Consider the following 14,235-nt stretch of genomic DNA (forward strand, 5'->3'; position numbering starts at 1 on the left):
TCCTACTCCTGGAAAGAGCCCCCACACACTGGGAGACACTGCATCTCTCCTATTCCAGGTGGTTCTGGTAAGACAGCTAACTACAGTCTCCTAGCCCAAGTGGAAGCAGGAAGCATATGACCCAGGCCTCACAATTATGGTGTCTGACTGTCTTGGTCTGAGTTATTGGCACAGGGATAGGCATGTGACGGAAGCCAAGACAATAAGAATCCTTCCACAAGCTTTTATATGTGTACGGATGGCGAGAGAGACAAGCTCCCTTTTTTGCCCCTCTGTATCATCATGTGATTCCATAGTTGCTTATAACTGTCCTCCCTGACACGAAGGCATGTGCAAGAACGACAGGGAACAAGACAGAAGCTGAGGCAAGCAATGGAGGTGTCCACAGAGTCCTGATACTATTTAAGTGCTGGTTAAGTCCTACTGAGGACAATTTTATTATTGCCTGTCCATAGACGGTTTACATGAACCAACACATTATTTCTCTCTTCTTTTTTCAAAGCAAAGTTGAGTTGACTTCTGTCACAATCAAAAGCTTAAACTAGCCCAAACTAGGAGAAAATGTCAAAAAGCTTCCCTGAACACCTGTGCGTGTGCAAGTGAGAAGGGAAGGGAGTTAAATAGGAAAAACAGTGCAGACGTTAAGTAAACAGGGCTAAAATCCCTCAGGTAAAATTATGCAGTTTTCATTCTTGTACCACTAAAATGGATCTGAAAAACTTTAGAAAACTATCTAAAACACATTCCTTACGAATAAATTCAATGTCACCTATTTTTCCAAGACTTTTGAGCTACTTTTTAAAAATTAAATCTCCAAATAAAATAACTTGGCAGCCCGCTCCCTACTTATGGGAGTTCCTGGGAGTTGCTTACATGTCCCAGTTACTGCATACTGCTCTACGCTGCTCAAGGCTTCTGCAAAATTCCTTTAAGCCACCTCATTTTCACCTCCCCGTGCTGTACCAGTTTTCTCTACTCGCATTGTCCCAGAATATGGATATAGTACTACCGTCACTCCCAAGAGCAGACAGCATGAAGCTGTAGTGTAAAAACAAAGTTTCACTAAGTGGGCATAACTGGAGGGCCTTCCAATGATACAGAAAACTTATAACTCCATGTGCAATAGCCATTCTCCTAAAAAGCATCAGCTAAAGCCATCACATGAAGTCCCTTTTGGGGGCCCTCCTCAGCACCCTTCCTGGTAAGCACTAGAGAGCCCAGGGCACAGTCCTTGGACTGCCTCTCTTTTCTATTTACACCTAATCTCTTGATGGTCTCATCCAGTTTCATTACTTTGCATCTGGATGCTGGTGACTCCCAAATTCCTATCTCCAGGCTGGATCTCTCCCCTGAACTCCACACTCACAACTACAACTGCCTCTTGGGGATCCCTAGTTGGGATGGTTAATAGGCATCACAAACTTTAAATGTCCAAAAGTGAATTCCTGAACTTTCCCTCAAAACGTGTGCCATTCACAATCTCCCTCATCTCATTTAATGGACCCTTCATCCTTCCTATTGCTCAGGCCGAACCCTGAGATTATCCTGGGCTGCTCCCTTTTTCTCCAACTCACAACCCGTCCATTTGTAAATCCTGTTGCCTAACTCAAAAAAAAAAAAGACATCAACTTTTTGACAACTCCACAAGTATTACCCTGATTCAAATAACTGTCATTTCACCTGAATTACTTCAACAGCTTCCTAAACGAGCTCCTTGTCTCTACTTTTGCTCCACTTTAGTCCGTTCTCAACATTCCCAATATAGTAACCAATGTGATCCTGTTACATTAGAAGCAAGAGTGTGTTGCTCACCTGCTCAAAATCTTTCCAACACACTTCAAGCAAAAGTGACAGTTATCACAATAGCCCGCAATGATCTGGTTTCCCATGACTTCTCTGACATTATCTCCCCTCACTCCCCATGATGTAGCCACAATGACCTCCTTGCTGTTCTTCCCATAAAACAGGCACATTCCCACTCAAACCTTTGCGCTTGCTATTTCTCTGCTGGGACATGGGCCCCCAAATACATGCGCAGCCTGATTTTTCTCCTCCTTCAGGTCTTTTCTTCAACGTCCCAGACCACATTATTTAAAATCGCAACCCTGCACTCATAACACTCTATTTCCCCTCAGTTCATTTTTCTTCTGAGCACTTATTACTTTCTGACATACTGCATTATTTCCTTTTTATTTTGTTTATTGTCTATCTCCCTCAGCTTGAACGTAGGCTTATAAATGCACAAATATATCCCTAGCATCTAAAACTTCCCGGCACACGGTGAGTGTTCAATACACACTTGTCAAATAAACTGAATAAATCACCAGCATCCAGATGCAAACTGAAGGATCCAGATGCATCCTTCTCTTGTACCTCTCTGCCAATTAGACTTCTATTTATATTTCTGTTGTAAAATCTAATGGTTCTTAGTAAGTCAATAAATGATCATTTAAGTCCTTACTTTCAACCATTTCTCAGAATCTTCTGATATCTTTAACTAAATGATTATACTTATAACACAATCTTATAATGCCCTTGATAAATTTCAAAGTGTCTTCCCAACTATTTCATTTTATCCCCACAACTAAAAACAGTGATAGTTTTTTCTATAAACACATTTCAAAATGTGAAGCTCATGCATTGGAGGACATAAAGATGGACTGGAAGGAGTGTGCAAAGTAAAATATTTGAAATACACCAGGGGACGTCCTTCTGAAAGGGATCCAGACAGTGACTACTTTTGGAAATAAAAGCTCCTTCCGTGAGGAAACACTGACAAGAACATGAAGACTAGAGACAGATCTAAGTTTGAATTCTAACTTCACCACTCTCTCTGGCTTCTATATCTTCACCTACAAAATAGGAATAATACCATGTCACAGTTATTGTGATGGCTGATGAAATGTTAGAATGTATATAAAATGCCTGGTCAATAGAGAGCACATCTAGTTCCTTTCCTTTTTATAATGTAAATGATTACTTCTGTATGTGTAGCTTTTTATACATCACATTTTTTTTAAATAGAGCTCACCCATTGCTATGGATTGAATTATGTCCTCTTAAAATTCACATGTTGAAACCCTAAACCCCAACGTGACTATATTTGGAGATGGGGTCTTTAGGAGGTAACTAAAGTTAAATGAGGTCATAAGAGTGGCCTCTAATCCAAAGAGATTGGTGGCCTAACAAGAAGAAGGAGAGAGAGAGACAGAGAGACAGAAAGTGAGACAGACAGAGAGTGAGAGAGAGAGAGAGAGAGAGAGAGAGAGAGAAAGGCAGGGAGTGCTTTTTCTCTCTCTCTTCCCATACATTTGTGCAAAGAGGTCACGTGAGCACACAGTGAGAAGACAGCTGTCTGCAAGCCAAGGGAAGAGGCCTCAGAATGAAACCTGCCTTGTCAGCACCCTGATCTTGGACGTCCCAGCCTCCAGAACTGAGAGAAAGAACAAATTTCTGTTGTTTAAACCACCCGGTCCATGGTATTTTGTTATGGCAACCCAAGCAGACTGATACACTCAAAACAACCTTTTTCTCATCTAAATAAACAGAATATCACAATTCATAGAAGAATAGGTGAAGATGGCATAAAAAGGCCTGTAAAATATTTTATTTTTCAAGTTCACCCTGACACTTCAAATAAGGATGTTCAAAATGCTATGGATTTTAATGTGAAGAGTTAGCCTGGCTAATATTCCACCCATCCCTGAGAAATTAGTAAATGTTTAAGGCTTAGTTTTAAAGCACTGATTCACAGAATCTCATACATATTCTAGAATTTTCAAGCAATTAAAAATATAACGGAACTACTAACAGAAGTTTTTTAAAAAATTGACAACATCTAATGACCATTTTTTAAGACCTTGGAAAAAAACAGTGAATATCATTAAATGAGTTAGTTTTCCAAATTATATTTTAGGATTCTCACATTACCCAGTTTATTGCCTAATACATGGTTGAAACTCAATAAATATATTCCAAATGAATGCTACAACCAATAACAAACACAAAATGCTCAATCTTGAAAGGCAAATTTGTTTTAAGGAGAAAAGAATGATAGAATGGGAAGAAATTATAAGTAGAATTCTAAACACTAAATCTTTAAAAATAATCATTTAAATTAACTTTCCTCAAGGAATAAAGTTAATTCCATATTTTTCTTTTGGAGAGGCAACAAACAACATAAACCAAAATCTACTTGACTAAATTGTTTACACAAGCTTTTGGAATATAGTTACATAGATTCAGTGAAATGTACTTGCACCCACACAATCACAAATATCTGTATGTACTCAGTTTTCACACCCAAAAGGGCTATAACCTTTCAATCATCCAGCAAGAGTAAGGAGAAGGCCCATGTTTGCTACGAAAAACTCATAAAAAATGTCTTCTTTCTAGACACACAGTTAACCATGTAGAAAATTTTTAAAAAGGGAGAATAAACCTACTAAAATGTACTAACTCTAAACGAGACAGCAAATCAGATCTTATTCCTGTTTCTACACACTAAACATAATTATTTTCAAAGTGATACAGTACAAAGGTTATTGGTCTTATCTGTTTGTTCTAAGGGGATTATGAATTATCTCTTTGAAAAACAGCAATAACAAGTGATGTATGTTCCAATAAAATGTGGATAACAGGTGTAAAATGAAAGACTATGAAACCCAATCACTTCTAATCATTATTAAGTTTGTGCTAGTCTTTATTAAAACAAAAAAGACTATGAAACCCAATCACTTCTAATCATTATTAAGTTTGTGCTAGTCTTTATTAAAACAAAAAAAAGCAATTTCAGACACTAAATTACATGATATATACAAGAATATACAAAAATAAACAGAAAAAAGTACTTCTCTACCAAACTAGCACAGCAGAAATTTCAACTGGTTATTCTGTCCCAAATCCAAATGTTTACATCCACGACGTCACAGAGGTAACCTCCTTTTGCACCTAAAGTAAAAATAAATCTATTTAATACAACACAATAAACTAAGATTCATTTGTGACTTGCCTAACAGTTCCAGTGTATTAAAATTCTAACCTAAGATATATCTATAACCAAAAGAAATTAGCTGGCATATGCCACAGATATTTATGTTTTACAGAGGACAAAAATGGCAAGGTATAGAGACAGATGTGATCAAGTCCCCAACAGAGAGCCAAAGGTGTCCTGGTACTGATTCCCAAGACAATGGAACATAAAATGTCCATCACTGCCCCATTGTTTTAATATACATGTAATGTAACTATCACTTGAAAGCTCATAATTAATAGGTAAATAGTCCAAATCTGATTATCTCTACTCTACGAAACTAACATTTCATTGCTATACCACAACCTTATAGAGTAGTTATTTCATCTGACCAAAAGGATTAGTCAAAAAATAAAAAGAGCAAAACATGACTTAAATCTTTGCCCAAAACTCAAAATCCTCAAGATTCAATATAATAATAATATTACCATCCTCCAATTCCAATTCCTTTTGTGCTCTTGGGTTCACATAAGCTCAACTGCTTCCAAACTACTCCAGCCTGACTTACAGGGCACTCAGCGCTGCAGATGCCAGCCGGAAGAGCATGGCCCGTTCTAGAGCTGGGACTCAGACTCACACCTTTCTCTGCACAGGCTGCAGGGTATAACATCCCTGCCTGCTGGTAATTAGGAAAGGGTGAAGTCAAAGCAGAGGCTATTCAGTTCCTTTCTCTCAAAATCCACTCTATGTTTGAGCACGTTGAATAAAGAAAATATAAAGAGCCATTTGTTAAGGTTGTTCATTTTTAAAGGGGTCACAGTCAAAAGGGTTTCCTTAATTTTTGTGTCCCTAATTAAAACAAATGTCAGCATACAATTAAAAATATAAAGAATAATATTGCTGCTTTTCAGTTACCTTATTGAGCTCTGGAAACAGCTCTTGTATTACAATATCCAATAAAACATAAGTCAGCTAAAACACCAAAAAGAAATTTTTTTTAGGATATTAGACAAAAAACCCATAAAAATGATAAACACAAAATTCAGGACTGTATTTACCTCTAAATGGGAAGGCAGCAAATAGAACTGACAATATAAAATAAGCACAACAGTAGCTCCATTACTATTAATAATGTTCTATTCTTAAGATGAGGGTTAGATACATGTATTCACATGGAAACATTCTATTATACCTCATAATTCACTTTATATTAAATATTTTATTTGTAACAAAAAATTTAAACAAATAAGCAAGATACAAAATTGTAACTGTATAAGATCTCAACAGAATATGTAAAGACCATAAAAATAAAAATGTTAACTATGGTTATTCTACGTAATCTGAATGATGGAATTCTTGATTTTTAAATTTTTACTTTATTTCATGAGTTTTCTGTATACTCCAAATTTTCTACAATGAATATATGTTTATTTTAAATAAAAACAATTCATGTTATAAAGAAAAAAAGGCAATTGGCAAAAAAGTAGCAAATGAAACACACTTTTTTCTATCTGAATGCTTGAATTACACTGATTGCCCTGCTTTAGTATCGTGTCACTTCACAGTTAATAATACACAGACACTCCACTGTGTCATTCCCCAGCCAACACTAGTCAACCTACTTTAATGAACTGTACCTGCTTGTTGAGAACGGGCTGCTGTAAGCCATCAAACAGAAGCCTGACGCTTTCATACTTGGCTTCTTCACCAATACACTTGACTATCAGATCTAAACAGGAAAGCCACAGGTGGAACAATTTTATATTATAAAGTGACTCATCATTAACTTGACCATAATGCAAAATCCCCATCCTGTTTTCCAGATATTATGCAAAAATGGTAAATCAGCATTTCCTAAACCAATGTTTTTATAAGAGGCTCGTGGAAAAAAGAGAAATGCAGTATCATGTACCCTCCTTTTGGAGATTCACGATGCACAAAGTATTCTGTAAGCTCCGAGGAATGCCGCAGTAAAGAAATCTGCTTATACTGTGAAGTGATAAAAGACAGCCGGGAAATAATATACACTGTATTATCCCATTTAGATAAAACAAATGAAACAAAACCCTAAAATTATGTATGTACATTTGTTCATACGTGTATAGAAATGCATAGAAATATGTCTGTGAGGATTAACACCACACCGGATCATGCGGCTATTTTCGCACAGTGGGGAGAGGCCGGCTTCTACTTCTTACTCTCTACATTTTCATAATGTCTGAGTATCTTAACATCAGGGAAAAAAAGGTTCATTAATTTTTTAATATAGACTTTCCTCGATGAATATGACTTTAATTTATTTCTGTACTTTCTGCATAATTACTATTAACCATCTGACAGAACAATACTTTTGGGAAATGTTTCAACGTTAGTTTAGAGTCCAAAAAGTTCCGATTCATGTTTGACTGCCCAGCTGTCACGTATCACTCTTGTTACCAAAAAGAATCAGTCCTTATTAAAATCTCTGCTGAATGTTTTCCCCCAAGCAGGGAAAAAAAAAATTACTCTTAAGTAAACAAGGTGTTCAAATATTTGTCCTTTCTCTGAATCATAATGAAACTCTTAGCTGTTCATGGAAAGTTCTCACTTTACATTTGCTTCTCTGAGGTATACCTAACCCTAAGAGGTAAACACCAAATTCAGTTTACAAAAAGTGTAGTAGATCCTTGATATTTTAAAGATTATGTGGCTCAATATGGATCTTTGTGAATCTTCTAATTCACCAATACTACATATGATTTCCCAATTAACGTGTGAAGCATAATGGACAAAAATAAGTGATCCTTTCAGATCCTTCAGAAGTCACTAAGTAAGAAATGAGGAGTAGAGGACAACAACAGAAAGGCATGCTAAGCTTACTCACTAGCTAAATTACTCCTCCCCAAATGGAAGTCCTGATGTAGATGGGATTCAAATTCATGCCTCAGCAAAATAAGAAATTATTACATTCACTGGCTTTCCATGTTGTTCTGAATATCAAAACTAAGACTGTTAAAAACATGAATGCTTAGGCCACTATATACAAAACAGGTAAGAAATCATTTCATCATTTTCGTACAGAACTCACTCAAAAATAGTTTCTGTTCACTTTCACATCATAGATTTAGCTTAATTGTCTTCACATAGAGGAGCAGAACTATTCTGAGACTAATTTTCCAACAATGAGAATTCCCTAAGGCACAGTCCTAAGCCCTTTTCCACTCTTACTCTGTATTTTCTCCCTGGGCATTATCATCCACTCACACAGGACTCCCATATCTCTGTTCTGCACCACTGTTCCTTCCACTTCCAAACCTGGGTATCTAACGGCAAACTAGACATCTCCTCCTGAATAATGTATAGGCATTTCACACTCAAAATGTCTTAAACTAAGTATCCTCTGCTTTGATCCCTTGACACTTTTTGCTTCTATTTCTCATCTCAATAAGAGGTCAGTAACATTCATTTATTTGGTGGCCCAAGGCTACCTCCTGTACAGGAGAGGTGGTCATCCTCCTCCTCCTCTGGGATATGTGTAACTTGAACATGTCCCTATGATCACATGTGTGTTTTGTCCGTATGTGTGTCTTCCTGCTAGACGGAGCTACTCAAGCACACTTTTTATATCCCTTGCACTTCACACAGTGCCTGGCACATGGAAGGTGCTCGATAAATTTGTAATGAATAAATGAGTTCTGGTCTTTTAGTCATACACACTAGTGAAGCTCTTCTCATAGTACAGTGAGCAGCTGCACTCTAGCTGTCCCACAAATACAGTCTGATTCTAAGTTATCACTGAAAGAATGGAGCTACTCTGTGAGTAGAAACAGCCTGTCTTGCAGTTCTTAGTGCTAACATAATAAAAAAAAAATTTTATTTAACTAATGAGCTAATTTTAATTGGTCCTTATAGCTATTTCTAAAATGAAAATTCACAGTAAAAGTTAGCCTGAATTATTATTATACATTATGACCTCAAAGGAGTGCTAATCTATATTAAACTACTTCTTAAATACTACACCTGGAATGTAATTCATCATTTCTTCAAAAGTCTGTTTTGCTCGTTTTTGCTTATCCTGGAGAGAGCGAGGTTCAGTGTTCTCACAGAATACAGCATCTAAAAAGAGATAAAAAGAAATATTTTCTGGAATTTTCACCTATTATACACAAAGTGTTTCCTCATAGTAGAAATACTAATAAACCAAAGAAAAACAAAAATTCTCACTCCTTTATATCTGATTAAAATCATTAAGAATACACAAAACATGAAACAAAAACACGAGAAAATACAAACCTCTGAGAAGTGTTATGAGTGAGACCAAACGGTGCTCCTGAAAGAGCTGTTCTAGCTTACAGTGAAGATAGTAGTCAGTGTACATTTCCAGGGTGTTTTTAAAGAGGATTCGAGTTCCCATTAACAGATGATGCAGCCAGTCAGGAACCTGGAAAACCACGCGTCCTGAGGAGGATCACATGGAATACTTCACTGTTCAGATAAACAGCCATTTGAACATTTTCCAATATAAAAAACACAAATGGTCAATATTTTATTTGTAAACACCAGTAGCTTTAATATATTCAAGACCAATTGTACTCAATTCTTATAAAAGAAGTATCCTCAATTTTAAAAAAAGTTACAATGGGGCAGTGTTCAAGAGTATTAATTTGCATCACAGAAGAAATATTATACATGAATGAAAAACAGGTTTTAACGGTGACCATGTCGATCTTACCTACGTACATCAGGTAATCATAGACTCCTTCTACAGTCATCATCTCCATAAAATAATTCTGATTTTGCTTTCTTTCTGTATTCTCAGCACGGTTTGCATTATTCTTAAACAGATCATTGAAAAGCTAAAGTAAAAGTTGAAATAATAAAGAGATACATAATTTATTCTACCTACTGATGATAATCACTAAGGCAAAAGTGACACAGAGCAAAAGCATTTAAACTTTTTCCAATCAAAACAGAATATCAAATAGTTTAAGACTGCCTCCAAAATTCCACATTTATACCCAAAATTGAATACAAAAAAATACATGTTCTCCCAAAATATTATATAACAGTCTGCGTCCATTTTACACCTAACAGATAATTCATTATCCATAAAGAACCCCTTTGTTTTTTTACAACAAAAAGAGTAAATGAACATATAAAGATGTATAAATATATTAACGATAGCTAACTTGAAAACTAACATGATTTAAAGGGTGTTTAGAGGGAACTTTAGCTTTAAGCAAAGTTTATTTGGACAATATCCAACAAAAAGCCTAATCAATGTGAAAAAAAACAAGATGTGAAGAACTACTTACAGTAAAAATGACGAAATGCAACTAAATCTAAGCCTTACCCCCAAAATATGCAAAAATAGTCAATTATCAATAATAATAATCGAATAGCAGAAATTAAGGAACTAAAAGTCTGATATAAAAGATCAACTAAGCCAAAAGATAAAATGGACAAAACCTTTGGCAAGATAGATTAAAAAAGAAAAGAAAATGAAGCTACAATGTCAGGAATAAAAGGGGATATAACTACAGATGTCAGAGAAAATGAAAAGAAAAGAGGGTATTACTGACTTCAGATAAAAAATTTTCAAATTTAGACAAAATGGAAAATTTGCTGAAAATATAATCTATCAAAAAATGACTCATGAAATAATAAACTCGAAGAATATTATAATCATTAAATAAATTAAATTGGTTGGAAAAAAAAAAAACTTCCTACAAACCAAACTCGAGGCCTTGATGACTTTACGAACAAATTCCACTGATTATTTAAAGAATAATTCTAACTGTAACTTTACCAGCAAATAGAAAAAGGTTAATATAACCTTGATAACAAAACCTGATAAGGACAGAATGAGAAAGAAAAATTATAGGCAAAGTCCACCCATAAACATGGATGTAAACTTCCTTAACCTCATAAAGGCTATCTATGAAAAAAGCTACACTATACTATCAATGATGAAACACTGAAATCATTCCCTTTGCATAGGAGTCCCAGCCATGAATGAAACAAAATTGCCATCATTTGCAGATAAGCGTATAAATCTAAAAGAATTAATAGATACATTACTCAAATTAATACAAATCTAGTAAGATTATTTCTGTCTACCAACAAAGTTATAAAGTGAAAAAAATATTAAAAATACCTTTTAAAGTAATAACAAAAATGAAGGTTCTTTGGGGGGAGAAGGGGGCTGTCCGTTGAGCTCACACAGCTCCCCACGCTGGGCACTACACTGAGCTTGTCGCAGACAGGGAACGTATCTTTACATTCCCAGTGCCTAGCACTTAACGGTAAGCACACAGTAAGATACTTGTTTAATGAAGGGATGAAATACTTTATAAGCCATTAAAATTAGGTAATACCATCAAATAAACATAATATATTATAGCAATTAATTCCTTGATTATTGGAAGTTGGTGATTTACAGACTAAGAAAACCACTTTTAGAAATCCCCCAATTACAGTAATGGTAGAAGTTTACAAACCAATATCTAAAGAAACATTTACCCCAATAAAGCAAAGAACCTAGCAACTACATACAATATCCTCCTTACACTGCACTACTGCTTTCCATATAAAGGAAACAGAGAATCCCATCCATTTCATTAACACAGGATTCTCCCTATAATAGAAAAGTCATCTCGAGTAGGACAAGTTCAAATTTAAAGGCTCTTTAAGCAGATGCTCAGTACCTTCTTGTTGTTCTCTGAAGTAGGGCTGAGAATGGTCAGTTCCGGTTTACTTGGCTTAGGTTTTGGAGATTCACAAGAATTAATGAAATTCATGATGAAAGGTTCCAAATGTTGACCTTTCTGTGGTGACATATCATCAGATGAAAATTGGAAATCAAGATTACGATTTTTACTATCATATAACCCATTAAAATTCATTGATACTTAAATATACTCACAACTATCATATTATAGAATACACATAAGTCAGTTATTCACCTCTTTCATTAGTTTTCCAGGAACAGACTTTATAATTTTCCCTGCAATTAAAAGTACAATATTAATTTTATGAAGGTGTAACATACCTCATAATTGCTCATATGAATACTTTACTAGGTAATTTTAAATACTAAACAGTCAAGCAAAAAGTAGAATAAAAAATATTTATAATTGACCATTTCACACATAAGAGAAATTTATAATAAATATGGTATTCTTAATTATTTATAGACACAACATTTGGGATGTACTTTAAAACAGTCCAGCAGGGTGGGGGGGGGGGGGGCGGTGATGAAAGAAGCCAAGTGCTGGTAACTGCTAAAATAGAATGAGGAGTTCATTACTCAAACCTCTCTACTTTTGTGTATATTTGAAATTATCCATAAGAAATGTTTTCAAAAGATTTCAAACAATGGTGAAAATATAAAGATATCTAAAAGTATGCAAAATTTAGCCAAAAGAAAAAAGTTTTAAGAATTGCTACAAGATTTAAGTTGGCCACAACATTTTAGTTTACATTCTGAATTTTAGATTCAGAATATATATTCTATTTGCCAAAATTTCTTCTCGATCTTATCTCCAGAGTCCTTTATTATAACATACCAAACATCTTGAGATTTTCTCAAGCATTTAGAAATGACTGTAAAAATTAGTCAAAATTGATAAATACAACTTAACTTTCTTTCAGTTCAACTTAGAAAAAAGTAGACATAGCAATAGTAAGAGACATAAAAATAAATAAAAATAGACATTGTTTTATTACATGCAAACCACCCAACCCTTCTGCCACGCTATTTCTCTTTTGGTACCCCCATAAACTATGCCTCCCTCCTTTGAATTTCCCAGGTTCCTTAGATTACAGAGTTCCATCCTGTGCTTTTGTCTCTTCTACATGCTCTTCCTGAGCCAAATCATTTGCTCAACCCAATTTCAAATAACACTCAGATCTCTACTTCTTGCCTGTCTCCTGGCCTCTCCCTCCTTGTAAAACTTCTTCAAGTGGATTCTATAAACTCAACAAGTTCAGAACTGCTCTAATTTATTCCCTTATCTCAGCAAATAAGAGCATTCATCCAGTTGTTTAAATAGAAACCTGGGTCATCTTTGATCACTTCTTCTTCTTCAGTCAATCCTATTCAGTAACCAAGTTTACCCAATTCTATCTCCTAAACACCATATAAACTGAATATAAAATGCCCTCACACTTTCCCCTGATAAGACCTCCCCACACACACCAAATGTTTTGGCTCAACTAAATGTATTAATTTGGAGAGTTACAGATGAAAGCCAAATGCCCAACTGTAATATTTAATTAATTCATTCAGCTCTATACTTAGAATTACATTATAGAAAATATATTTAGAAATACTGCTTTTCTTCCATTATTATCTTTAACAATTTTTTCGAACTCTTCCAGCTTAGCTTAGCTTAGTCTGTATTAAACTTTTTATAAAAGGAATCATGCTATATATATTCTTTTGCCTTGCTTCTTTCATTTAACATCATGTTTTTAAGATTATCAACATTCTTGCAAGTAGCTATATGCTATAGGTATTAATTACTATTGGTATTCATTTTACGAACCTACACCAATTTATCTATCGATTCTACTGCTGATGACTATCTGTATTATTTCCAGTTTTGTCTATTATAAACAATGCTGCTATGAACATTCTTAAATATGAATACAGGATTCTCTAGAGCATATATCTCAGAGAGGAACTGTTGGGTCATTCAGTTTTATACCAAATTGTTTCTCCAAGTGGTGTTCCAATTTGTATTCCTACTAACAGTGTATAAGAAGTCCTTTTGAGTTTGACACATGGCTTCACTATATAAGTTATTCTTCTAAATTAATCTGAATATTCTGATTCTTTTCTTTTCAGTTTATCCTCTTATATGTGATTCTTTAAGTTAACTTACCAAGATTTACATCTGGTAGTATCTTATCAAGAAATTGTGTTTCCCCACCATTGGGAGAGAGAAAATCTGCCAGAAGTTGACTATTACTCAGTTCTGGATGCTGTAGAAGTTTCTTGAATGAACAAAAAAAGAAAAAAGGAAAAAAACAGTTTAAAACTCTAGAAGGGTGATAAAAACTGTATTAAAATGATTTTTTTTAATCCAACAAATAATTTTAAATCCTCAAAAGCTATTTCATATTCAGAATAATAACAAAACTACATTTACAGAAAGAACAGTATCGCACAGCAGATAAGGCAGCACCCTCTACATCAGACATAAATAGGTTTGAATTCTGGCTCTTCCATTTGCCAGCTAGGTGTCCTTAGAAAAGTTCCTAAACTGTCTAAGAGTCAG

At 34.9% G+C, this 14,235-nt stretch overlaps 1 protein-coding gene across 12 annotated transcripts in view; it reads right to left on the minus strand.

Moving 5' to 3' along the window:
* Nucleotides 1-3,888: 3,888 nt before the first annotated feature.
* Nucleotides 3,889-14,235, minus strand: part of SNX14 (sorting nexin 14) — a 70,362-nt gene continuing 60,015 nt past the window's right edge. For 5 of the 12 annotated variants that reach the window (XM_070223527.1, XM_014734076.3, XM_001503705.7 and 2 more), the window contains 9 exons: nt 13,840-13,951; nt 11,917-11,957; nt 11,659-11,778; nt 9,684-9,807; nt 9,245-9,409; nt 8,972-9,067; nt 6,610-6,701; nt 5,888-5,944; nt 3,889-4,950 (listed from right to left, as the gene is read on the minus strand). In XM_070223527.1, coding sequence (XP_070079628.1) covers nt 4,912-4,950; nt 5,888-5,944; nt 6,610-6,701; nt 8,972-9,067; nt 9,245-9,409; nt 9,684-9,807; nt 11,659-11,778; nt 11,917-11,957; nt 13,840-13,951 — 846 coding nt within the window. In that variant the 3' untranslated portion in view covers nt 3,889-4,911. Of the gene's footprint in view, nt 4,951-5,460; nt 5,652-5,887; nt 5,945-6,609; nt 6,702-8,971; nt 9,068-9,244; nt 9,410-9,683; nt 9,808-11,658; nt 11,779-11,916; nt 11,958-13,839; nt 13,952-14,235 lie in introns of all 12 variants that reach the window. The other 7 variants (XM_070223524.1, XM_070223522.1, XM_070223520.1 and 4 more) reach the window with 2 other exon arrangements.

The sequence above is a fragment of the Equus caballus genome, chromosome 10 (assembly GCF_041296265.1).
Source record: "Equus caballus isolate H_3958 breed thoroughbred chromosome 10, TB-T2T, whole genome shotgun sequence".
Lineage (NCBI taxonomy): Eukaryota > Metazoa > Chordata > Mammalia > Perissodactyla > Equidae > Equus > Equus caballus.